General features: G+C 43.7%; 1 protein-coding gene across 5 annotated transcripts; it reads right to left on the bottom strand.

Moving 5' to 3' along the window:
• Positions 1-56: 56 nt before the first annotated feature.
• On the bottom strand, positions 57-25986 carry slc5a6a (solute carrier family 5 member 6a). Of its 5 annotated transcripts, none has more exons than XM_039782444.1 (17): positions 25199-25986; positions 18950-19280; positions 18608-18829; positions 16778-16843; positions 15838-15889; positions 15679-15746; positions 7462-7616; positions 7240-7380; positions 6971-7100; positions 6801-6889; positions 3976-4088; positions 3790-3857; positions 3612-3698; positions 1856-2022; positions 1664-1767; positions 734-861; positions 57-646 (listed from the first exon to the last, which is right to left on the bottom strand). In XM_039782444.1, exons 2-17 carry the CDS (start codon positions 19073-19075, stop codon positions 446-448), a joined length of 1917 nt encoding a protein of 638 aa, XP_039638378.1. In that variant the 5' UTR covers positions 19076-19280; positions 25199-25986; the 3' UTR covers positions 57-445. The 5 variants fall into 5 exon arrangements, with proteins under 5 accessions (XP_039638378.1, XP_039638380.1, XP_039638377.1 ...); XM_039782443.1 differs by having other exon boundaries at positions 446-646; positions 18950-19165; XM_039782442.1 differs by having other exon boundaries at positions 446-646; positions 25649-25986.
• Between the last annotated feature and the right edge of the window lie 114 nt (positions 25987-26100).

Here is a 26100-nt window from a genome sequence, read left to right as displayed (position 1 = left end):
AAAAAAAAAAAAAAAAAAAAAAAAAAAAAAAAAAAAAAAAAAAAAAAAAAATCCCTGTGATTGTGACTGTCATGTCACCGTCCGTCTCTTTTCTTTTCATGTTTCTCTTAAAAATCTTGTGGGATTGTATGGCTCCATCTTCTCTACAAAAATAACATAATTTACATCCTGGATCAACTGTCTGATTCTTTTGTGAACAGCTCATTGTGCATGAGAGCTGCGCACACACGTGCACACATCTGGGTTGGAGATCTTGTTTGACTGCTGCTACTCTCAATGCACAGTTCCAGCATGGCACTCGTTGAGCCTTTTCTATAATCCGATTCAGCTGATTAGGACACTGTAAAAGGTGGTGCTGTGGACATTGTACTTGATGTCCCACCTATGATCCGTCTGAGCTGTCAGGACTGCAGAGGGTTTGTGTGATGAGTAGGAGGAGAAGGCATCACAAGGCCGTCTCCTGAAGCGTGTGAGCTGCCAGCTGACACGTGGGCAGAGCCATCCTTGTTTCCAAGTCTTCGTCCTCCGTCTGTGCTCTGTCGCTCTCCGTCTCTTTGTCCTCGGTGACGGTGTCCTCTTTGCAGTAAGCTGCTCCGTTGCCGTCTTTCTTGGCCATCTGATAGGGCTGTGCGTGGCTTTCTTTGGGCTGGCCAACAAAGACAAAGACTATTGAACGCTCAGGTTAGGGTACACAAACAGGGAGACCCCCCCAGCAGTGTGAATGTGAGCCTACCTTGGGAGGAGTGGACAGAGGAGTGACGCAGCACAGCTTCTCCCTGTAGCGCTCCGGGAGGAAGAAAAGCAGCCAGCCCAGGACAGGAAACACTGTGCCCGGGGTCAGATCCTTCTCCTTCATCGGCCCTGACATTTCCACACGCACACGCACACACACACACACACTGAGCCCAACATGTGTGCACCGGTGGCACGCATGACTAACATGGAAACAACATTCTTATAATATATTGGCCCTGACATTAAGCCCTGTATATGGTCACTGGAGTCGTTATTCTCCCCATGATTCCCAGTGTGAACTTGAAGTGTTGAAGTGATACAGGTGATGATGTGTCAAGTCTAAGGCTATATCCACACTAATACAATTTCATTTTGAAACAAGTGATTTAGCACTGTAGTCTCCATCTGTACGAACACACCTCATAACGCCTCTCAGACCTTTCTCGTGCACTGGGTACGTACTGCAGTACCGGCGATAACGCTGATGTACATGGCAACTGTTGCAATTTGATCGAATAACAGCCTCTTGCACATGTCCGCAGGAGGAGCATTTTAAAATGCAGAATGTAAGGGCACAGCAGCAGCTAGCATCGACAGCAAGGTCACAAAGGCTGCGATTCATTATCCGTGTTGAAAAGGGTCACGTGATAAGGACGTGACCAATCTGGGAACTGATAAGACCCAATCCAGAAGCGAACGTGGGAGTCAGCGTCGTCATTTCCAAAGGTGTCCGTGTGTGACCCCGTGTATGCCCATCCAAGCTGTAACACAACCCGGAGATTTCAAACTGAAACAGGGTCAACAGCGTTTCCAAACGTTTAGGGGTTCGGAAACACCAGAGAAGTGTGGACGCCGTAAGCAAACGTAGCCAAAGATATGCGTTTTAAAAGGAAAGGGTATAGAGTGGGTGTGTCCTGGGGGGGTGTACCTGTCAGCAGGCTGACCAGCAGACCCACCACCACCACCGTTGTGGAGTTGTGAGCACTGTACCACATGTAGGACAGCGAGTAGAGAGCCTCCACACCCGTCGGCCTGAAGGGAAGGGGAAGACCAAACGTCAGAGCCATCTGATGATCTGTACTGACCAGCTGCATCTGCCTGACGTGTACTCGTGTCTTACCTGGGCGTGGCTGTGGGGGGGTTGACCAGCGTGGTCATGTTGTCAAACAGGGGCAGAGCAGTGGTGTTGAGTTCTGGCCCCATGGGACCAGACATACGTATCACAAAGCTGCCAATGCCGATCCAGAAGGCCATGGCAAGGCCGGCTACCAATCCGACCACGGCACCCTGAGCAGGGACACACAACTCTGTTCAGACCTCAACCCAAACCAAACATGGACACCCTTAGTGGTGTAACGGGCCGTACGGATCAACACTCACGATTGGGAATGCATGTGAACCACGGATTCATTGCAAAGTTTAATCATAATAATAATGTGAAATACATGTTTACGGTACTTAAAGTGGGCTGATAAATCTCTAGGGAGGTTGCCATGACAAGATTCTGTTCACGTGAACGGGACATGTTTAAATCAGCTGTATGTTGACGTGAACAGAGCAGGGAATTAAACAGTGTTGTACTTTGGCTCGGCTCCAGCTCTGTGTCTGTCCCTCTGCTTTGGTTTACTCATCACTGAGTCTGACTTAATGTCCACCACCCCCCCCACAACACTATGGGACTATTTGTTACTGGGTATTATGTTGAAAGTTTCTCGTTTATTAAATCATTTCTTAAAGCATTTAAACAAAGTTTTGTGTTGGAGTTTTTAACATTCCAAAATCTTAATTTTGACTTAAAGATTTTCATTTTCACTGTAAATGCATATCTGTTCGGTTTAATACCCGAGAGCACCGTGAGCTGCCGGTCGTTCTACAGACATTAACCTTAAGTTTAGGAGACAATAGTGAGCATTATGTAGCGACGACAGTTAAGTTGAAAAGAGCTCATATTATGCTCATTTTCAGGGTCATAATTGTATTTAGAGGTTATATCAGAATAGGTTTACATAGTTTAATAAAAAAAAAAAAAAATACACACCATATTTTTGTTGTACTGCACATGCTGCAGCTCCTCTTTTCACTCTGTGTGTTGAGCTCTCTGTTTCAGCTACAGAGTGAGACATCTCACTTCTGTTCCATCTTTGTTGGGAGTCGCACATGTTCAGTACCTAGGTAAGGACTACTAGCCAGTCAGAAGCAGAGTATGAGGGTGAGCCCTGACAGTATCTAGGTAAGGACTACTAGCCAGTCAGAAGCAGAGTATGAGGGCCCTGACAGTACCTAGGTAAGGACTACTAGCCAGTCAGAAGCAGAGTATGAGGGCATGCCCTGACAGTAGCTAGGTAAGGACTACTAGCCAGTCAGAAGCAGAGTATGAGGGCGTGCCATGCTAGCAGCTAGGCGAGCATTATATGCGTTCCAAAGTGACCACGTTTGTGTCTGAAGTAAAGACTGGACTACAACAGAGCTGTTTGGAGCAGTTTGTGAACAGTGTTTTCTGTTGGAGATGGTAAGTCCCTTTCGGCTTTTTCACTTTTTAAACCTATAACATGCCGAAAAAGATATATAACACAATAAAGGAAAGGGATAAAGCCAAAAAGCATAATATGAGCACTTTAAAACATTCCCAAGTAACACGCATTTCCAGGGTGTAAGTCCTTTGTTTTCCCCGCGAAAGAGAACTCTGCTCCCAGGCTTGAAGGCGTTGTGGGTTTTATGACAGCTCTTTAAGTATAAATGGAAAGAGTTTTAAAAAAATACCGTTGTCCCCCCCTTTTTGATTGATTCGAAAATGTATCCGTGATCCGATCCGAACCGTGAGTTTTGTGATCCGTTGCACCCCTAGACACAATAAAGTCACAAGTTAAAGGACTCACCGTGGGGTTTGCCCAGGGAAAGAACATTCCCAGACAGAAGAGGCCCAGCAGAGGACCCCCCACCATCCCAAAGATGCTGAAGGCTGCCTGAGGACACACGGGACAAGACAGAGTCATTTAAAGACCAACATGTTTTATAATATGTCACTAACTGTAGTTGATGTCAGCAGGGTGTTACCTGCAGCACAGAGCCCATTATAGAGGCCAGGTAGGCCATAGCCAGACACACAAGGCCGTAGACCAGCGCTGTGGGCCGAGCACACGACACAGACACAATCAGTGGCTGCACTGCTTGGCTAAAGAAACGATAAATGTACACCACACATTCCATATTGTAGAAATACAGTATCTACGCTTTTCTTACCCAGACCCTTGGACAGCAGCGTCGCTTTAGCTTCAGTCATGTTTGGAAACTGAGGTTTGATCAGGTCCTCCATGGTTACTGTTGCTAGGGAGTTAAAGGCTGATGAGATGGTGCTAGAGGGAGAGAAAATGGGATTGAATGAATAACTAGGATTCTGTGATACATGATACGGCACAGGCCTTCAGGATATATTTCCCATGTCAGTGTCCCGCTCTCTACTACAGCAGGTCCGAGACGGACCGGAGATGTCCGGTTGGCTGCTGTGGTGGCTCGATTTCAGCCAGACGTGGGTGCTAGCGCCTGATATGGTGTGTTCCCCAGCACCCGGTGCTGGAGTTAGTGCAGGCTGGGTTCGGGTTGGGACTAGCTGTGTAGAGCTATCAATCTTCCTCTATAATACCATTCAAATTCCATTTGATTCTTTTTTTTTAATATTCAAATAATATTTGAATATTTAATGCTCAACTGCAGCCTGTTAAATAATATGTACTACACTACTCAGGCTTATGCATTGTCAATGCCAATATCAGCATGTGGTTGTTTTTACATGTTCTGTCCACTAGAGGGACTTCTAACATCAGCCTGGCCTTAAGGCGACCTGCACGCAACTTTGTTTACATTCATTTTCCACCACGAGCACACAGCAACAAACCCAAATCAACAGAGAATTCTGTAATGAAACATGATCTAACAAGTGTAGTGAAGCGACTCTGTTCTAAAGGCTAACGGTGCTTGGTTAGCACAATGACATCATGTTAGAAAGCACAGCCGAAACCATTGGTCTTAAACTAGGTAAGTAACAAATGATGCTAACTGCATTAATAATCAAGCCAAATGGTGCGGTCACTACTATTTTATGATTTATGAGCAACGTGTTTCTTGATTGTCACGTTACTGAGAATACAGCTGTTAGAAGGTAATATATGAAGTCAAAGCTAACTCTGACAGCTGTAGGGCAGATAACATTAACTTTAGCTGTCTCCATGAAGCTCCCAGCTAAGCTAACGTTACTATACCTCGCAACGCAGTTAGAAAACAAGCACAAGCTAACTAATGTTAACATAAGCACTTTGGCTCGGTGGATGTCGATTTTAAAGAAATGTTAAAACTATTTCCCGTCCTTCGTTACGATTTCCAGCCGCAGCCTGTCACTCCCACTTGTACTAACGTAAACTCGGTACGTAACATTAGCTCTGCTTTTTAAACAATAAAAAGTTGATCAAAAAATAAATAAATAAGGAGCACAAGGCGACATTAAAGAACGGCTTGTGTATTGCTAAGGCCACAGGGTAAAAATTAAATGATTTATTAAAAATGTAATAATAACTTATTTCAGGCTGAGTCTGTGTTTTTCAGACAACGGCAGCTACAGTCTGGTGTTACAATCCTCTCCAGTGAAATACAGGGCAGTGGTGGCCTAAAGGTTAAAGAAGCGAGCTTGTGACCGGGAGGTCGTCGGTTCGGTTCAATCCCCAGACCGACAGGATAAAATCTGGGTGGGGAAAGTGAAAGAGCAGCGCTTGTCCCTCCCTCATTACCACCACTGAGGTGCCCTTGAGCAAGGCCCTTAAACCCAACAGCTCCAGTGGAGCTGCTCAGCGGCCAGCAGATCAGACTGTGGTTGTACTGGGCGGCTTCCAGGTATGAATGTGGAACTGTGTGAATGTGATCAGGGTGTTCCTGTAAAAGACAGGCTGCCTCTCAGTGAACCTCCCCTGAATAAATAAAGGTTTAAGAAAATAACAGTCACACTTTTACACCGTTTAGCTGTCAGCATTTTAACCGTGTTTACTCCAGCTGCTAGCTAACGGTAGGCTAACGTTACCTGCTGTCGAGTGTAGTGTTAACAAACGTCCCGTGTGGCGATGTTTCAGTTCCCTCTAACATCCGTTTTCGGAGCATCAGAGAGAAGCGCAGACATTTAAGTGGCACCTAATAAGGCACCGAAATCTGAGTTGCTATTTGGTCCAGTAGATAACGGTCGTTAAGGCTCCGGTGCCGTATTAGCACCGGGTCTGTGCAGGTGCGATGGATCGCGTACAAACCAATAGGGTGTCGGAATGGTATATGTTTATACTTCTCATCCAACCACAATCAAAGTCACTCTATCCGGATGGCGCAATTTATCTGGATAGGTGTTTTTTGTCTGTGTTTTTTTGAACGATGACGAGCCGGAATGAAAACAAGCCGAACTTAAATAGGAGTAACGAGGCTATTTTTAAAATGTAAGGAGTAGAAAGTACAGATAATTGCATGGAAATGTAAGGAGTAGAAGTAAAAAGTCTGCAGTAAAATAATTACTCCAGTAAAGTATAAATACCCAAAATTTCTATTTAAGTAAGGTAACGAAGTATTTGTACTTCGTTACTTGACACCTCTGATAAGACGTGACATGAGTGACACATGCAGGTAGGCCACCTAAGGCGAGAAGATGGAGATTAGCTAACGTTTGAAAACATTTTTATAAAAAAAGTCACACTGGAATAGTAATTTCAGCATTTGAATAGTATTGATTTTTTTACTATTCAAATTATATTCAAATTTTGGTATTTATTCCAACTGCCCTATAGCTGTGGCTGTGTCCCTGGGGCGATAAGTGAGGCAGATGGACCGGGATGTGCTAGCTGGCTTACTTAGCATTAGATTAATTAACTACCCATACAGCTAAAGCTACATGGTGAACTTAATTGTGAGTTCGCCCAGTGCTGTTAACTGCGGTAAAAACAATCATACTAAAAAGAACTTTATGAGCGTGTTAAGGGTAGAAGTTCAACACCTTGGAGGACGAGTTGTGAATCAGCTGCTGCCTGATGGTGGACCTTTACCTGAGAGCTCCGCTGAACAGACAGGCCACAAACAGCCCAGCCAGCCCAGGTAGGTCCTGGAACACGTCCATCACAAAGTACAGCACCATCTGCACAGAGCAGCTCAACATTAGCATGCCCCCCACAGCCCACAGTGTACAGCCACTACAGGTTGGCGAATGAGTGTGCACCTGGTCATTGGTTTTGACGTAGCCCTTGTCCAGAGGGCTGTTCTCTCCGTAGCGAGCGAACATGACCAGCCCCATCAGACAGCCTAAACACAGCACAATCTGCTGGCACGGGAAAACTACGTAGCACGACCTGGAAGGACATGAGAGGAGACGGAGAAAAGACGGCCGACATCATAAAGAAGGTACACATGAAATGCTATCTGTAGAAGGAAGGTAACAATATAATAAATTCATATGGGTTGTCTGAAAACAGCAGTGCTGGCACTCACATGACAGCCTCTCTCTCCGTGCGAGAGCTGAGGTATCTCTGGACCTGGGCCTGGTTGACCCCGTACAGAGCCAGCATCAGGAAGACTCCCCCCACCCCCAGTGTCCAGAAGGTGTGGCGCTGCAGAGGGTCGGGGTCCAGGCTGACAGGCACAGAGGGAGAACAGGGTGAGCGTCTGCCCGACCGGTGTGCACTACAACAGGGACAGGTAATAACTACTCACTCCAGTCCCGAGATACGGCTGCCGTTGACTGCTTTCCTCCACACTTCTGCCATGCCCCCTGCCTGACTGGCCCCCACCACGATGACCGCCAGCTGGCCCGCAAACATTACCACTGTCTGGAAAACATCGGTCCAGATCACTGCCTTCAGACCACCCTGGAACAGGAGCAGTGGATGATCAACATTAAAAACTCGACACACTGACATCTGCGCTCCTGATTACTGTAGACTACATATAGACATCAGAGCTCAGAGAAACGGACCAATCAGACACAATCACCAGTTGTTGGAAACTTTCTTCATCTTTTACATAAGGACCGAAGTACTGAGTGTGGACTGGTAGCTGGAGAGCTTCCAGTTCACCTCCTAGGCACTGCCAATGTGCTCTTGAGCAAGGCCCGGAACTCCCCAAAAGGCTCGGAGCGCCTGTCCAGCAGTCGCAGCCCACTCCCTCTCCATTTGTGCATGTATAGGACCTGAGTGTGTGTGTGTATTTAGGCCTGTGTGTAGTGTGTTCTAACAACTGTGAAAGTGAAAACATTGTAATTTCTCCCCTAGAGATCAATAAAAAGTATAAAATAAATTAAAGCTGAGAGCAGCGATGGACGGGCCCTCGCGCCTCTGCACGCGTTGGGGTTATCGGTGCATTTGCGCGGCACTCAGACGCCGCAAATGGTCAACAATGAAAAGAGAACTCCCTGCCAAGTTCAATGATACCTCACACAAGACTCTACGTCATACGGTTCATCAGCTGTGAAAGGGGGCGTGGCTAAAGCATAGGGGGTGGGCCAAACCATAACCAATGAATAAGAAAGTCTTTGCTGAGTTCAATGATACCTTACACAAGGGTCAACCTTAAATGGTTCAAATGTTATGAAAGGGGGCGTGGCTGAAGCTTAGGGGGTGGGTCAAACCATCACCGATGAAGAAGGAAGTCTCTGCTGAGTTCAATGATACCTCTCACAAGGGTCTACATTAAACAGGTCATTAGTTATAAAAGTGGGCGTGGCCTAAACATAGGGGGCGGGCCAAAGCATCACCAATGAAGAAGGAAGTCTCTGCTGAGTTCAATGACACCTCACACAAGGGTATACCTTAAACGGTTCAAATGTTATGAAAGGGGGCGTGGCTTAAGCATAGGGGGCAGGCCAAACCATCACCAATGAAGAAGGAACTCTCTGCTGAGTTCAATGATACCTCACACAAGACTCTACCTTAAACGGTTCAAATGTTATGAAAGGGGGCGTGGCCTGAGTAAATGGGCGTGGTCATATTATAGGGGCCGGCTCAGTATCAAATGTAGACCACACATTCTAACTTTCATGTAAATCGGATGATGTTTGTCATATAAGGCAGATTTCCTGTTGCCAGCGGGGGGCGCTATGACCAAAAGTCAATTTTGGCCTGTAGGTGTCCTCAGGCCTGGACCCTTGTCAATCGCAAGAAATTTCGGGCAGATACGACAACGTACACTCAAGTTACAACAACTTCTTTGTTCATCGCTAAACACTCAAAATGGCCGCCACGCCACGCCCACACCGTCTGACGAAAAGTTTTTCTTTTAATAACTTTTCATCGTTAAGGTGTTGGGATGGTACAGACCAAGTTTGAAGTCCATCGGCTGAAATCTCTAGGAGGAGTTTGTTAAAGTATAGCACCTTGACCCTTCAGGCCTACTTCCTGTTGCCACTAGGGGGCGCTATGACTTTAAGTAAATATCGGCCTTTATTTGTCCTCAGGGTTGGACTCTTATGAATCCTGAAAAGTTTCGAGGTAATCTGACAACGTACACTCGAGTTACACCCACTTCCTGTTTCGGCGGCGAAACACACAAAATGGCCGCCCTGCCACGGCCACGCCCTATGACGAAAAGTTTTTCTTTTAACAACTTTTCATCTTTAACTTCTTAAGATGGCACATACCGAGTTTGAAGTTGATCGGATGAAATCTCTAGGAGGAGTTCGTTAAAGTACGACATGTGGAAATGGCCAAAATCGCACTAATTTCGAACATTTAACCCTCATGCCCTCTTCGGTCATTTTTGTACATTTTTCTCAATTTTTTTTTTTCATTTTGTGATCATTTTTGCTGTGTTACTTCTTATGGCATGACATTTTGTAGGAATCCTTCTTTTCAGTCACATTTTTTAAATCCAGTGTTTTTTACTCTTACATGTCTTTTATACTTAAATGATTCATTTTGTACCCTCTGGACACCTTCGAGGCAAAAATGTCCACGCACACAAAAACTGTTATTAAATCATCATATATCAATATTTTTTTCTGCTTTTTTTCATGAATCACTTAAACAACTTCTAACCTAATCAAAACCACCAAACATTCAATCATTTTCAGGATTTTAACCCTTTAAATGCCAGTTTATGTATTTGAAGTATGTCATTTTTTATAAAAAAAAACACAAAAAATGTTTTTTTTCCCATATAATGAATAATATGTAGATGGGGCTTTGGTGGTGATTAGAGGCTTGGATATGTCAAAGATAAGCAACAAAACTGATTTGATTGCATTAGTATTTTTTATGTAATTCCAGATACTCCCTCTGGACACCTTCGAGGCAAAAATGGCCCCATTGACTTCCATTATAACCACATGTTTTGATCTCACTGCCTTTACAGTATAAAACCATGCATTCTGTAATGTCAGCATTTCATTTGGAAGAAAACTAGTCATATTTGACATTTTTACAGTATTTCACCAAATTCAACCATTTTGCCCTTGTAGGCAGATGCATGAAATTATAGTTATATTATGGAGCTCTGTGTGTGTGTGTGTGTGTGTGTGTGTGTGTGTGCACGCGTGCGTGTGTGTGTGTGTGTGTGTGTGTGTGTGTGTGTGTATGTATGTGTGTGTGTCTGTGTGTGTGTCTGTGTATATATGTATGTGTGTGTGTGTGTGTGTGTGTGTGTGTGTGTGTGTGTGTGTATGTATGCGTGTGTGTGTGTGTATGTATGCGTGTGTGTGTGTGTGTGTGTGTGTATGTATGCGTGTGTGTGTGTTCTTGTTTAACTATATTTGTGGGGTCCAATAACCAGGAGTCCAGACAGCTTTGTGGGGCCAAAATGCTGGACCCCACAACTTTAAAGGGCTGTTTGAGGGTTAATACTTGGTTGTAGGATTAGGGTTAGAATTAGGTTATGGTTAGGGTGAGGGTAATGGTTAAGGTTAGGCATTTAGTTGTGATGGTTAAGGTTAGTGTAAGGGGCTAGGGAATGCATTATGTAAATGATGGGTCCCCACAAAGATAGTGCTATGTGTGTGTGTGTGTGTGTGTGTGTGTGTGTGTGTGTGTGTGTGTGTGTGTGTGCATGCATGTCTGTGTGTGAGAGAGAGATTGTGTAAATCTGTAAACAAACGATAATTTTAGTGGTGAAAAAAGCGCACCTTACTTTTGCCAGTTATATTATGGAGCCGTGTGTGTGTGTGTGTTTGTGTGTGTGCATGCATGCGTGTCTGTGTGTGAGAGAGAGTTTGTGTAAATTTGGGTGAAAAAAGGGCTTCTTTTGAAGGATGCATTTCATGTGTCTTTGAAGACGTGCTTGAATAAAAACATTGTCTCCTGCATTTGTTGTAAACAAAACCAACTATTAGTGTGTTTATGCACCTGGCTCTAGAGAAGGAGAAAGACCTGGAGCAAAGAGAAGGAGCCTTTATCTTCCAGCCAACTGCAGGACTCATCTGAAGATGACAAGTTTCTGGAGTCTGACAAAATGGTCACTGGTGTCCTCCAACTCTGTGAGTGCCTCTAACCTTCCTCTGAAAGTGGAGAGGACACTGAAGATCCTGTCCATCCTAACATTGAATGGACAGTGAAAAATTGGCAAGTCTGGTCTCCATCTAATACTGAGACGGGGGCAGCACCGACCGGCATGATGTCAGAGCCCACGAGATATGCCATATCAAGAATCCATGATGTGGCATCCTCTTTTCGACCTTTTCTTCACTCTTGACTTGATCCAGCTGATTCAGGAAATGACAAACCTACACGGGAGGGGCGTTCAATCTCAGGATGGAGTGATGTGGATGCTCGAAGGGATTCAAAACATGGGACTTCACACCTGGCTTGTGTGTACCGGTCCAAAGGGGAATCCACCCGGAGCCTGTGGGATGTCCATAGTGGGAGACCAGTCTTCAGGGCCACCATGTCCCACAAACCATTTGAAATGATAAGCGCCAGTTTACAGCACATGCAGGAGACAATGTTTTTATTCAAGCACGTCTTCAAAGACACATGAAATGCATCCTTCAAAAGATGCCTTTTTTCAGCCCTAAAATGATCATTGGTTGCTTACAGGTTTACGTAAACTCACACACACACACACACACACACACACACACACACACACACACACACACACACACACACACACACACACACACACACACACAGAGCTCCATAATATAACTATAATTTCATGCATCTGCCTACAAGGGCAAGCAATGGTTGAATTCTGGTGAAATACTGTAAAAATGTCAAATATGACTAGTTTTCTTCAAATGAAATGCTGATATTACAGAATGCATGGTTTTATACTGTAAAGGCAGTGAGATCAAAACATGTGGTTATAATGGAAGTCAATGGGGCCATTTTTGCCCTCGGAGGGGGCCAGAGGGAGTATCTGGAACTACATAAAAAATACTAATGCAATCAAATAAGTTTTGTTGCTTATCTTTGACATATCCAAGCCTCTAATCCCCACCAAAGCCCCATTCCCCTATGATTTATTTTATGGAAAATAATTAATGTTTTGTTGGTTTTTCATAAATAATTGTTACTTCAAAGATTTAAAACTGGCATTTAAAAAGGTTTTAAACAGAAAATGATTAAATGTTTGGTAGTTTTGAGCAATTTAGAAGTTGTTTAAGTGATTTATGAAAAAAAGCAGAAACAAATATTGATATATGATGATTTAATAACAGTTTTTGGACATGTACATTTTTGCCTCGAAGGTGTCGAAAGGGAGTATCTGGAACTATGTAAAAAATACTAATGCAATCAAATTAATTTTGTTGCTTATCTTTGACATATCCAAGCCTCTAATCCCCACCAAAGCCAAATCTAGATATTATTCATTATATGGGAAAAAAATCATTTTTTGTGTTTTTGTAATAAAAAATGAAATACTTCAAATACATAAACTGGCATTTAAAGGGTTAAAATCCTGAAAATGATTGAATGTTTGGTAGTTTTGATTAGGTTACAAGTTGTTTAAGTGATTTATGAAAAAAAAGCAGAAAACAATATTGATATATGATGATTTAATAACAGTTTTTGTGTGCGTGGACATTTTTGCCTCGAAGGTGTCGAGAGTAAGTTTTTTTAAGGAGGGCATGAGGGTTAATTCAAAATGGCGGACTTCCTGTTGGGTTTAGGGTATGGCTCTAATGAAGTTTTTGTACATCTTGACATGTTACATATGTGTACCAAGTTTCGCGAGTCTACGTTAAACGCACTGCAGGGGCTCAATTTTCTTAACTTTCTAGGGGGTGCTAGCAAGCCATTTTTGTGCGCCTATTCCCGAAACCCTTAAAATACGTAAATTTTCACCAGACTTGATGCGACCGCCAAATTTGGTGAGTTTTTGAATATATTAAGCCCCTCAAAAAGCCAATTCATTTGACGGGAAAATAATAATAGAAAAAATAATAGAAAGAAACAATAATAATTCCTTTAGTTTCAATTGAAACTGAATTCCTTCAGTTTCAATAGGGCCTTCGCCGCTGTTGGCGCTCGGGCCCTAAATATATTTTACATCATTGTTCAGTATGACAGATATACAGTACAGGCCTAAAGTTTGGACACACCTTCTCATTCAATGTGTTTCTTTATTTTCATGACTATTTACATTGTAGATTGTCACTGAAGGCATCAAAACTATGAATGAACACATGGAATTATGTACTTAACAAAAAAGTGTGAAATAACTGAACATGTCCCTACATGTCTTATATGTTAGATTCCTCAAAGTAGCCACCGTTTGCTTTTTTGATAACTCTGCAAACCCTTGGTGTTCTCTCAATGAGCTTCATGAGGTAGTCACCTGAAATGGTTTTACCTTCACAGGTGTGCCTTGTCAGGGTTAATTAGTGGAATTGTTTCCCTTATTAATGGGGTTGGGACCATCATTTGTGTTGTGCAGAAGTCAGGTTGATACACAGCCGACAGCCCTATTGGACAACTGTTAGAATTCATATTATGGCAAGAACCAATCAGCTAAGTAAAGAGAAACGAATGGCCATCATTACTTTAAAGCGCCCATATTATACTCATTTTCAGGTTCATAATTGTATTTTAAGGTTGTACCAGAATAGGTTTACATGGTTTAATTTTCAAAAAACACCATATTTTTGTTGTACTGCACAGCTCTCTCTCACTGCTGTAGATCCTCTTTTCACTTGGTTTCTGTTTTAGCTACAGAGTGAGACCTCTTTTCTTCTTCTTCTTCTGTACTATCTTTGATTGCATGCGCAGTAGCTCAGATTTAGAGCATGTCAGCTAGCTAGCTCCATAGAAGTAAAAGAAAGGCTGTTTCTCCAACTTCAGTCAGGATTAGCTGGGAGACTTCTAAATGAGGGCGCACATGTAAGTAGTTCTTTTGTAGATTATGGTGAACTTGTGTGTGTTGTAGCAGTGCTTTGCTATTGAGAACGAGGTACCATGCTAGTGTTAGCATTAGCGTTAGTATGCCAATGCTACGAGCTAACGGTTGCGGTTAGCCAGCTCATTTCGGATTGTGACGTCACAGTCCGAGCCGATTTTGAACAGCTCACTAGGAGACTGAAGGCAGGACACATTCAGAAACCTGTATCTCACTCAAAACAGCATGGATGGATTTTTTTCAAAGTTTGTATGTGTGTGGAAGCACCAGAGACACAAAAGAACACCCCAAATACCAGAAAAAGTGTTTTTTTCATAATATGGGCACTTTAACAAATGAAGGTCAGTCAGTCTGGAAAATTGCGAAAACTGAATGTGTCCCCAAGTGCAGTCGCAAAAACCATCAAGCGCTACAACGAAACTGGCTCACATGAGGACAGCCCCAAGAAAGGAAGACCAAGAGTCACCTCTGCTGCTGAGGATAAGTTAATCCGAGTCACCAGCCTCAGAAATTGCAAGTTAACAGCAGCTCAGACTAGAGACCAGATGAATGCCACACAGAGTTCTAGCAGCAGACACATCTCTAGAACAACTGTTAAGAGGAGACTGCGCGAATCAGCCCCTCATGGTCAAGTAGCTGCTAGGAAACCACTGCTAAGGAGAGGCAACAAGCAGAAGAGATTTGTTTGGTCCAAGAAACACAAGGAATGGACATTAGACCAGTGGAAATCTGTGCTTTGGTCTGATGAGTCCAAATTTGAGATCTTTGGTTCCAACCGCCGTGTCTTTGTGCGATGCAGAAAAGGTGAACGGATGGATTCTACATCCTGGTTCCCACCGTGAAGCATGGAGGAGGAGGTGTGATGGTGTGGGGGTGCTTTGCTGGTGACACTGTTGGGGATTTATTCAAAATTGAAGGCATACTGAACCAGCATGGCTACCACAGCATCCTGCAGCGACATGCCAGCCCATCTGGTTTGCGTTTAGTTGGACCATCATTTATTTTTTAAACAGGACAATGACCCCAAACACACCTCCAGGCTGTGTAAGGGCTATTTGACCAAGAAGGAGAGTGATGGAGTGCTGCACCAGATGACCTGGCCTCCAAAGTCACCGGACCTGAACCCAATCGAGATGGTTTGGGGTGAGCTGGACCGCAGAGTGAAGGCAAAAGGGCCAACAAGTGCTAAGCATCTCTGGGAACTCCTTCAAGACTGTTGGAAAACCATTTCAGGTGACTACCTCTTGAAGCTCATCAAGAGAATGCCAAGAGTGTGCAAAGCAGTACTCAGAGCAAAGGGTGGCTACTTTGAAGAAACTACAATATAAGACATGTTTTCAGTTATTTCACCCTTTTTTGTTAAGTACATAATTCCACATGTGTTCATTCATAGTTTTGATGCCTTCAGTGAGAATCTACAATGTAAATAGTCATGAAAATAAAGGAAACACATTGAATGAGAAGGTGTGTCCAAACTTTTGGCCTGTACTGTATTAGTTCTGGTATACAAAGGTTGATCTTCATTATGTCATTCTTTAGCTTCTTTTCTTCAGCACATATTGTGTCACAGAGGTCAGTGATTGGCTGGGCTGAGGAACTCACCAGAGCAGTGTAGACCGTGCACACCAGTCCCATGGCCAGCACCGCCCCCCACAGGTCAAAGCCTGTCACTGCAAGGGAGAGAGGGCGTTAGCACACTGCCTATTCCATTACACAACTACAACTTGTGCTGCGTTGAACACCAACATGTGCTACTCTTACCTGCGTTAAGAGCCAAGGCTGGGGCATACAGGACCACCCCCATATAAATCACCTGTACGCATGCACGCACACACACACACACACACACACACACATCAGATCATATCTGCTTACATTTAGAGATTTTCAGAATGCTATGAAACAGTGTGTTCACAGTGAAACCTCGAATCTTTTAAATCTCGTCTTAAAACTCACTTGTATTCCCTGGCTTTTAACCCAGCATGAGAACTGTGTGATCGTATGTTGATTTATGTGTTCTTTTTTAAATGTGCTATATAAATAAAATGGATTGGAAACCTGGTTTAACGAGGGCTCATCAGTTGCTGATGAAGAGGCAATCACTTTTCCTCATCTGTTCTCAGTTCATTTTGGGGAGTTTACAATTGTATTGATTTGCTTTGGAAATAACTGTTCATATTATTCCTGTCATGTCATCATGACATTACGGAACAATACTGATGCTTTTATTGGAGAAAATATAGGAAACTTTTACAAGGGTCAGCGTGACATTTCCAGGGCCAAAGTTTCAGTCAGGTTGTCATATAATTGGCCAATGAATGCATGTATTTCTTAATCATGGCACTCCATAGCCAAAAACAGTCTCCTGGTTTATCAATCAAATAACTGTTGAAGCCAGAAAGAGTTAGAGGATAAACACCAAACTGACTTTTTTAATTGGCTTGTTCTTGCCTTTCTTACTGAATGTTTTACTGTCTCACCGGCTGACTAGAGTTACTCACTTGCTGAGCTAAATGACAACTTGCAAAAAATTGACTTTACATTTACTTTTGTGTCAAATGATTAATGTCTTTACTAAGTATCCGTTTAGGCGACATTATGCCCAGGGCGGTGGTCCTTTTATCAACAGTAGCACCAATAACATCCCTGATTCCTGCCCAGAAACTAATGTACAAAGAAAGAATGACGCAAACAAAGATACCATCTGAAAGATGAAGGTCACAGTCCCACATATGCGAACCGTCTTGTTAAAGCGCAGCTCCAGATACTGTCGAGGAGGGAGAATGAACAAAAAGCAGATTCAAATATCATCTCAGTCATGCTGTGATATGTGGTCCGGCTGTGGATCTGAGCTGCCAGTTAGAGCCACATTATCAGTTACAAGTCATTGTGTGTTCACAGGACATCAGTGCAGGGCTGTTCTCTCACAACATTTGTGTCTGTTCAACGTTAACTCCATAAGAGGACTGATAACCATTTTAAGTTCTAAGATCATACTTTACAAAGATGAGAAGGAAGATAGATACAGGCATGTCAAACTCTGTGTGCATGTTGTGTGTTAGTCTATTCTACCCCATAAAGTAGTTGTGTGTGTGTGTGTGTGTGTGTGTGTGTGTGTGTGTGTGTGTGGGGGCAGGTATGAAGGTAAAAATGGTGCAAAATGTGAAAACGATGTGACAACTTGCAGAACAAAAAATCTGAAGTTGTATGATTTTGCACTTGCAAATTTTAACTTGTAAACAATATTCACACACACGTGATCTGAATTTGAAGTCATACAAAGAAAAAACAAAACAGAGCTTGTAAAAAAAAATCTGAACTTGTAAATTGAAATTTGCACTCGTAGAAAATGTTCACACAACTGTGTTCTGAATGTGAAGTCACACAATGACAGCTACAAACTTGTAATGCAACAGTTACTTTCATTTTCCATCACAACCACAGCTCAGTGATTACAACCTGTGGAATCTGTCGCTGCAACTTCACATATGTGCTCTCTCACATCACCAAGTGGCCAATCAGCGCGCCTTTTGCAACACGTCTTGCGATACATTTGGTGCAGAACTAATTAGTACCTGTGGACTTAGGCTGTGGAGCTCGGAGCCAACAGAGGGGGGAGAGCAGGGTTTCTATCGCCACATGAGGGACGACTCTGTCCGGCTCATTCAGCGTAGCATGGAAGCTTGCTGGAATAGCAAGCTAGCATAATTGCATAGCGAAAATTGCATCCAGGTAGCAATGAAATGCTACTACAGAGTCTGATAAAACATTGATGTTTCTAAACCTTCTAAAATTATAATCATCATTAATGAACATGACAAAGAGATTTAATATTGCCTAGTTTTTAAACAGTACTTTGCCTTAAAAAATCATTATTTTCCCTTGTGGATGTAGTTCTCGGCAGGGATGCGAAACTTGGCACCTGTTACCCTCTGATGACGTCCGTCCGTCTGCGGCTGCAGGACCTGGAGCTCACCGCCACTGTTTCAGTTTGACTGTTAAAAAGTGTTTAGACAATTAACATAAATTAAAAAGGTATTTATTTAGAAGCGGGCTGGCTGATAGGTTGGCTAACGCTAGCTTGCTATTCCACCTAGCTTCCATGCTACGCTGAATGAGCCGGACAGAGTCGTCCCTCATGTGGCTATAGAAACCCTGCTCTCCCCCCTCTGTTGGCCACGAGCTCCACAGCCTAAGTCCACAGGTACTAATTAGTTCTGCACCAAATGTATCGCAAGACGTGTTGCAAAAGGCGCGCTGATTGGCTACTTGGTGATGTGAGAGAGCACATATGTGAAGTTGCAGCGACAGATTCCACAGGTTGTAATCACTGAGCTGTGGTTGAAATTTCAATTTACAAGTTCCGATTTTTTTGTTCTGCAAGTTCTCACATCATATTCTACAAGCTCTCACATTTTGCAACATATTTACCTTCATAGTCAGGTGTGTGCGCCTGTGTGTGTGTGTGTGTGTGTGTGTGTGTGTGTGTGTGTGTGTGTGTGTGTGTGTGTGTGTGTGTGTGTGTGTGTACCTCATAGGCGCTGGACAGCCGCAGTCTGTAGAAGACTGGGATGAACACATGAGCTGGGATGAGCAGGCCCAGGAAGTAGGAGCAGCCCAGGAACCAGTACTGAGTCCCAAAGGTGTAAACCTCCGACGGGGCTCCCAGGATGGCCACGGCCGACTGGAAGGTGGCCAGCAGGGACAGAGACACAGGCAGGCAGCTCATGGAGCGGTCAGCCATCAGGAACTCCTGCAGCAGACACAGTGCTGCTGTCAGACATCTCTAAAACCTCTACCTGGTTGAGCCCTGAAAGCCTGAAGTTGACCCTGTAGTGGAGTTAAAGTTACTGTTATTGGGTCTAAAGTGTACCTGTGTCGTGCGCTGGCGCCCCCCGGAGAAGGCGTGGAAGAGGCCGATGCCAGTCGAGGCCACCAGGAGCAAGGCGAAGATCACGTAGTCCACCGTGGTGAAGTGCATCTGGACTACCTCCCCCATGATGCAGTGGGTGTGGGGGGGTCGGGAGAGTGCACGGCCTCTGGGGCTGATCACGACGTCAAAGAAAGCATTTCAGCCATAGGGACAGATCTGCAGGAAGAAGCAGCCAGGCAGCAGCATTCAGCTGGGGATTCTTTGATGGAGTCAGTTTAGTGATAAACACGCTCTTATCTAGACCAGATCCAATCTGATCCAATCCCAGTCACTGTGGAGGCAGAGGAGACATTCAGCAAAATAATTCAGCACCCACAAGAAACGCCTGAGAAAAATCATGTGTCACAATATTGTTACTAATGATTCAACACCTGTACAGATCATTTTAACCAAACAAAACCCAATCCTGCTTATATTTTCACAAAAGATACATAACAGTGTTCTTTTACAGTTGGTTTGGCTCCTGGCTGTGCTCGTGTGAAAAAGAACTCTCATATTCACAGCTGCAGGACGACCAGAGGCCAGCTGACTGCACAGAGGGGAGGCTAAAGGTGTGGGTGTGTGTGTTTGTGTGTGTGTGTGTGTGTGTGTGTGGTTGTGTGTGTGTGTGTGTGTGTGTGTGTGTGTTTTTTTTGTTTGTGTGTTTGTGTGTGTTTTTGTGTGTGTGGTCTGTTTTTTAGCTTCAATAAATGCAACTTCTTCCCAAATATCAATGAGTAATCCTGTTAAATAATCGTGATTTCAATATGGACCAAAATAATTGTGATTATGATTATTTTCACAATCGAGCAGCACTAGCACACAGTAAGAAAAAAATAAATGATGTATAGAAATCAAATATATTGATGCATCAAGATGCATGGATAATTGTTTTAAAATCACATCGTAGCCCTCTGAACTCCAATCGTAAGCTGTAGAGATCGCTAAACGTCAGTAGTTTTGTGCAGCGACAGGCCTGTCTATGAGATTCTCTGTGCTGGTTTGATCAAGCACCGGCTGAGTGAATGACCCCATTAAATCTGGTATCATTGTGCTTTATTATCACTAATCTACCTGAGTCCGACTGGTTGGGAACAGAAGCAACTGCCAGAGCAACAGTTCAACTCCAGAGCCCCCACCACGGGGATGTTTCAGTAGATCTTTAACTAATGCTAGAGCCAATCCATGACTACAACGTCAAGCCTTCATCTTTATAGTATTTGCTGCGGTGCTTGTTGATCAGGCATGTGTGTAACTGAGGGTTACAGGAGTGTGGAACCATGCATTAAAGTCTGACATGTTAGAAAGAGCCCGTTGATTCAGACCCTTGCAGTGGCTTCCCAGTGAACCAGACGGAACCTCCATCTCTGTCTTTAGACTCAACTGGCTACATCATGTGACTGGCAGAGAGCTCCTGTCCACGCTGGTTTGGGCTGGCTCCTCAAAGTTTTTAATCTTTCCCATTAAAACAGGGCCAAAAATCCCAGCGTGCAAAGCTGACAGCGATCTGAGATAATTTTCTTTTGATGAAATGTAATTTTCCCTGATGTCCCTTCTCTCAGTCAGACCTCATCGACCTTTACAACACTTACAAACCTAAGAGACTAATGATAGACTTACCAAGACTGCAGTGTCTATCGTTTCCATTCTACAATTAGGTTAACTCTAACCCATGACAGGGTGAAAGGCAGTGCTTGTGTGGAAGTAACCACTCATAGCTGTAGAGACATTTAAATGAAGGAATGTATCTGGTGTGATCCTGAATGGGCTTCAGAGCACTCTCTCTGTAGTAGCTAACGGTAAGCTCAGCACTCAGGAAGGTCCAGTACAAAGAAATATGGCTCACAGCAAGCTATTTGCTTCTGCACCAGTTGGCCAAGGACTACTTCACTCGAGCTGTGCTTTTCCACTACAACATGTGTCTCTCACATCCAACAATACCACAACGCCTCAATCCCAGGATTCAATTCAATCCACGCCTAAAGGAACTGTTCAAGCCTTTCTCTACCATTGATCGCTTCTAATCTGTCACCTGGCTTTTCTCCAACCACACACAGCTGTGTGTGTGTGTGTGTGTGGGGGGGGGGGGTCAGGGAGGCTGTGGTTGCCTGGCAACACTGGGACAATGAGTGTACATGAGGTAGAGGGAGCACAGTTCTTTCCCCCCACACATAACAGCAGAAGACGTGCTGTTTGATGGAGAGATGGAGAGAGAGAGAGATATATATAGAGAGAGAGAGAAAGAGATGCACAGGACACACAGCTGAATTAGAAATCCTATCAAAGTAGTTCAAAGCAAAGCATACATTTTCATTCTGCTCATCAGACAACCAGCACAGACCCAGTGTGTGAGCACTGCGTCTGATTATTAACAGGGAGGGAAGGGCCAACCAGAAATCCTACCACGTCTTCCTGTCCTTGACACGAAGATACAGAAATCAGAAATGCCTTTTTAGAATGAAAACAACTGTTCATCTTAATTCAAGGTTTTACAGACTCAGTTTGATCAAACACAGTGCAGCGTGCCCTTTATCTCGATATTAAAGGCCATCCCGGAGCTTTGAGCTTCTGTATTTTAGTCTGAAATGGTGGACTGCCATCCACGCAGGAAAGTCCATAATCAGAAATTCAGAAAAATGTGTCATTTAAAAACGCAGTCAGCAGCAACGGAGGGTCTGCTGCCCCTCTGCTAAAAGTAAAAAATAGGCACAGAGAGAAAAAAAGAAATTGCGTATAGAAATAAAAATGTTGATGCATCGATAATCATTTTATAGGTCGCATCGTAGCTGCTGAATCAGAATCTAATGGTGCGGTGCCTCCACAGAAGGTGAGGGCTGATCCCCATGCACATACAGTATAATACACAGGGTTCCATATAGACACAGCTGGTCTACAGTCAGCATCTCTGGAATATGTGCCTCAGAGCTGCTTGCACCTCTGCGACCCAAAAGGCCAAGAATATGAGTAATCATTAAACCTTGAGCTGAACCCTGGCCTGCTCTGTGAAATAACTACCAACAGCACAGACTGGGAGACAAGAAGGAGGTTTTCATAAGCAGCAAAGATAAAGAGCTACTGACAAGAGAAATATAAAATTGTCACCACTGACTAACGTGCCGTTATCAGTTCTGAAAGACATTGTTGTAAAAGGAGAATGCACGGGCAGTCCCAGTGAAGACTGATAACACTGACAAAACGTGGCATGCGTTAGTCTTTTGTGACCCTCGTTAATGCAATACCAGATAATACTAAAGGAGAATGTTGTTTGGTTGGAGCTCGAGTGTAATCATTAGCCTGCAGTAGGTGTGATGTTCCTCATAGCAGATAAGTGGAAGCCATCTTAGCCCTCTCCTGACACACAACACGTACCTCTGGGGAGGTGGAATTGGGTTTGTGTACCAGTGTTAGTACATTGGCTCAGTGGCAACCAAATATAGTGTCAACTTAACTGCCTTTAATTCAAACGCTGTACATGGGACTAGAGCTGGGCGATTCTTTTATAAAAAACTCAATTTACGATTCGATTTCCCCCCCGCCTCCATTTAAAAAAAAATAACTGCGAACTGTAAATATATTTTAAAAATATATATTTATTGTATTTAATTAAAGTGCATCAACATAAACAAAATTGCAAAGGCAAACCCTTTCTCTAACTGAAAAGTCACTGTGCAGTGTGCAACAAAGATTGTTAAACATCCAAATTATTTATACTGTATAATGAACCGTAAGACACATATAAGGCTGCACGGTTCGGCTCGACCACAGGTCAGTAGTGGCAGCATAAAAGTCCAATCCCTTCAACTCGCTTATTATCTTTTGCCGAGTGTTGTTATACATCTGAAGAAGAGCAACGTCAGAGAAATACCTGCGGCTAGGTACTGTATATCGAGCGTCCAAAACTTTCAGCATGTTGTTAAACCCTCTCTTCTCAACAGAGTAAACTGGCAGAATATCCGTAGCTATGTAGAGGGTAATTGCCTGACTACTACTGAAGAGGGGGAGAAAAAAAATCAATTTTTTGAAAATATGAAGCGATTTGACCTACCAACTCGATTTTTAAATCAAATTGATTTTTTTCCCAGCCCTACATCGGACCGTGCACCCTGAAATCAATTCTTCATTTGATTTCAGATTATGATCAGAATGTTTCCTGGAATGTGTCTTTGGCCCCGAGACGTAAACGCTCTACAACATTTAACTTAACAAAACCACATATCACATTTACCAAAAGTGGATGCTGTGCAATCAATTTATTAAGTCCCCTTTTACATTCAGTGTTCGAAACGACCCACACTTTGTTTAGTTTGACAGACTGAGGAACTAAAGAGTTCTTTAACCTGTTCAGTCGAGCCTCTGGGACTCTAAATCTTTTGTCTGTATGATATTCTTCAGATAAAGGCGAGGGGGTCTGATGTAATATTACCGGCCAGAGACATTGTGTTAGTATACACAGTTAAGAAACACGCAGTTAGAAAACAAGGGGTTGACCTGCAATCACTGAGCAGATCCCTATCAGTACCATGCACTGATTCCATACTGCATAATACCTTGGATTATAGATTGGAAATATAGACTACTAGGTATGGATTCATGAATGGGAAAAAGTATTCAACAGGACAGACTCCAGGAGAGGATTGTTTGAGATGTTCCTCCCTATGGAAGGTTACAAATACAGACCAATAAAGACCATAGAGTGGGGCTTTAATCGGAGCACCCGTTTGCTCAAAGTTCAACTGTACAAAAACAATGAATCAGCAACTTCTCTCTTCAGTCTATTTATGTTACTCCATGAACTGACAAGCAGCCACCAAATGGCAGAAAGAAGCTTCAGACATCCAGTGCTTCTATTCATTGATGTAAAAATCCCGTAAAACCCAATATTACCATAAATCAGTTTTAATCATTGATTGAACATTCATTACATTATTTAACCAGAAGAGTCACACTGAAATCTATAATCTCTATTTCAAGGGAGACCTGGCAGCAGCATGAATATAGACACAGACAGAAAATATTGATACAACTAAGAACTCTACCTTTACCAGGTAGTCCAACTTCCCCGTTTCCTTTACCCAAAAAAGCTCTTTTCCTGTCACTTCTCTGGAACCAATGAGGAGCTCCAGACAGACCACTACAATCATCTGTTCCTCTTTGGATTCAACAACGTCAAGACATCAGGACCATCTCAACACTCATCTTTCAAGACTCTTCAAGTTCTCGCTCGAGTTCAAATATTTCTCATTCACGTCGCCCTGACAAATTTGCGTCTTTGCAATGACTTTGTAATTGTGCCACTGGAAACGTTCAAAATCTGCTCAGTCTGAACACACCATTAACGTAGGATTTTTGGCCATTTTTAACAGGGCAAGAGCAGTACACATGCTTAAATTTAGCATCAAGGCTGTGTAACAAATGCCATCAACCCATCCTCATCACTGCTGCAACAACTTGAGACAGTAAGTGAGCATGATCATCATATACTTCCATCATAATGTTCTCAGCTCTCATACACTCCAAACTTTCTACATTTTAATATAAAACACAATGTTTATTACAGATTCATGACCAGAAACACTTGACACAAACTGCTGAGCTTCACCTCAGATTAATCTTCATGTTCCCAGCTTCCAGATGTCTATATGACATGTACAGTCGACCTGCTGTCTCCACCTAAACACCCCCTGGCCCCCCCATCTGAAGTGGTCTGGAACCGCCAGTGGGACAGTAGGACTACCGTAATTACGGAATGTCGGTTTACCGTAGTGTCTAAAGGTCAGGCGTCACAGTGAAGCCTCTCTAGTGTCCTGACACACAGCGAGGGTTTAACTAACGATGTGAACTAAATTATATTTACAATATATTTCGAATATGTGGACACAGACAGATCGACAAACAGAGCTGCTCCGACATGCCATCCATTAGGCTGCCGACTGTGTGAGACACGTGAGCTACCAAACACTACCACCGGCTCTTTCATATCTGCATTAAATAAATATCAGCACACAATATGTTGCATATGTAACACATGTAACATTAACTGTAGCCACGTGGTCCTGTTGCCCAATCCAAACTCTCTCCTGCTGCCGCGTGCACCAACGTGATACTGATAACACACATAGCCTGTAGATAACCACCGGCGGCTCGCCGTCAACAAACCTCCCGAGCCCGGAGCTCGGAGCTCGGAGCTACCGGAGCTACCAGACTGCTTACCGTCTCGGTACCAGGGACCAGTCTTCACTGACAGCAGCGCCGAGGATCCGGTAACATTACATCTGCTCGCGAGGTGACGCACCGCCCACTCTCCGTGACACTAGATCGGCTGCTGCCTTCACGTGCTCCTCGTAAACGAGACATTCTCAGTCGACCCACCGGAAAAAAGAATATTCGTGCGGTCAGTGGTTTAAAACCTTCATCGTTTCAACGCTTCCAGCTACTTGACAGCGCTACCTTAACGCTAGGTGCTCTCAGCGACGGCATCCTCATTCGCCACATTCCCCGAAACCTTTTGGTTATAACCGTCCCGATAATCCCGAAGCCTGAAGGTTACACAGTGGCGATGGGTGGTGTGACGTGCTGATACAGGATGATGACGCAAATTTGTAACCGTCATGCTAATTAGTCACCATGGTAAGACAGCAACAAAGGTTGTCTGTTTCTTACCTGTTCTAGCGAGGCCCACTCACATCACTGGTCCTCAACATGCTCATCAAGCTCCCGACGCATCCTCCAAAGCCCAACGTGTATTACACATAGACAGTATATAAGGAGGTATTACCATACTGTCTATGGGTATTACAGGTTCATGGCTATCCGCTGGTCTTTCCCAGTGCGCACTGTGCACGCGCCGCTGCAGAGGCTGCTGATCACGTGTTTCTCTGGATTCCCAGTGACTCCAGTGGAATACCACGGAGGGGTGGGGGGAGGCTGAAAACATGACCTGTGACTGACTGCTCTGTACAACCTGCCAGAACGGCATTAAGGGAAACTCTAACCTACAGCTGCTTCACCATCAACATACAGACCGTCCACACGCTGAACTATACAGGCTAACAAGTGCCTCTGCTAATCAGAACCACCAGAGCCCAATATCCACACGTTCTCATAGCTCATCT

This window comes from Perca fluviatilis, chromosome 18 (assembly GCF_010015445.1).
Source record: "Perca fluviatilis chromosome 18, GENO_Pfluv_1.0, whole genome shotgun sequence".
Taxonomy (NCBI): domain Eukaryota; kingdom Metazoa; phylum Chordata; class Actinopteri; order Perciformes; family Percidae; genus Perca; species Perca fluviatilis.
Note: the sequence above shows the minus strand (reverse complement) of the source record. Positions and strands in the feature narration are given on the sequence as shown.

Excerpts from the sequence above, each read along its gene's own strand:
- slc5a6a (XM_039782444.1), bottom strand. The coding sequence starts at position 19,075 with ATGGGGGAGGTAGTCCAGATGCACTTCACCACGGTGGACTACGTGATC. Across the intron at positions 4,089-6,800 it reads CTGTTCAGCGGAGCTCTCAG|CACCATCTCATCAGCCTTTA; the intron begins GTAAAGGTCCAC and ends CTCTCCCTCTAG. Across the intron at positions 3,858-3,975 it reads GCTGCTGTCCAAGGGTCTGG|CGCTGGTCTACGGCCTTGTG; the intron begins GTAAGAAAAGCG and ends CTCGGCCCACAG.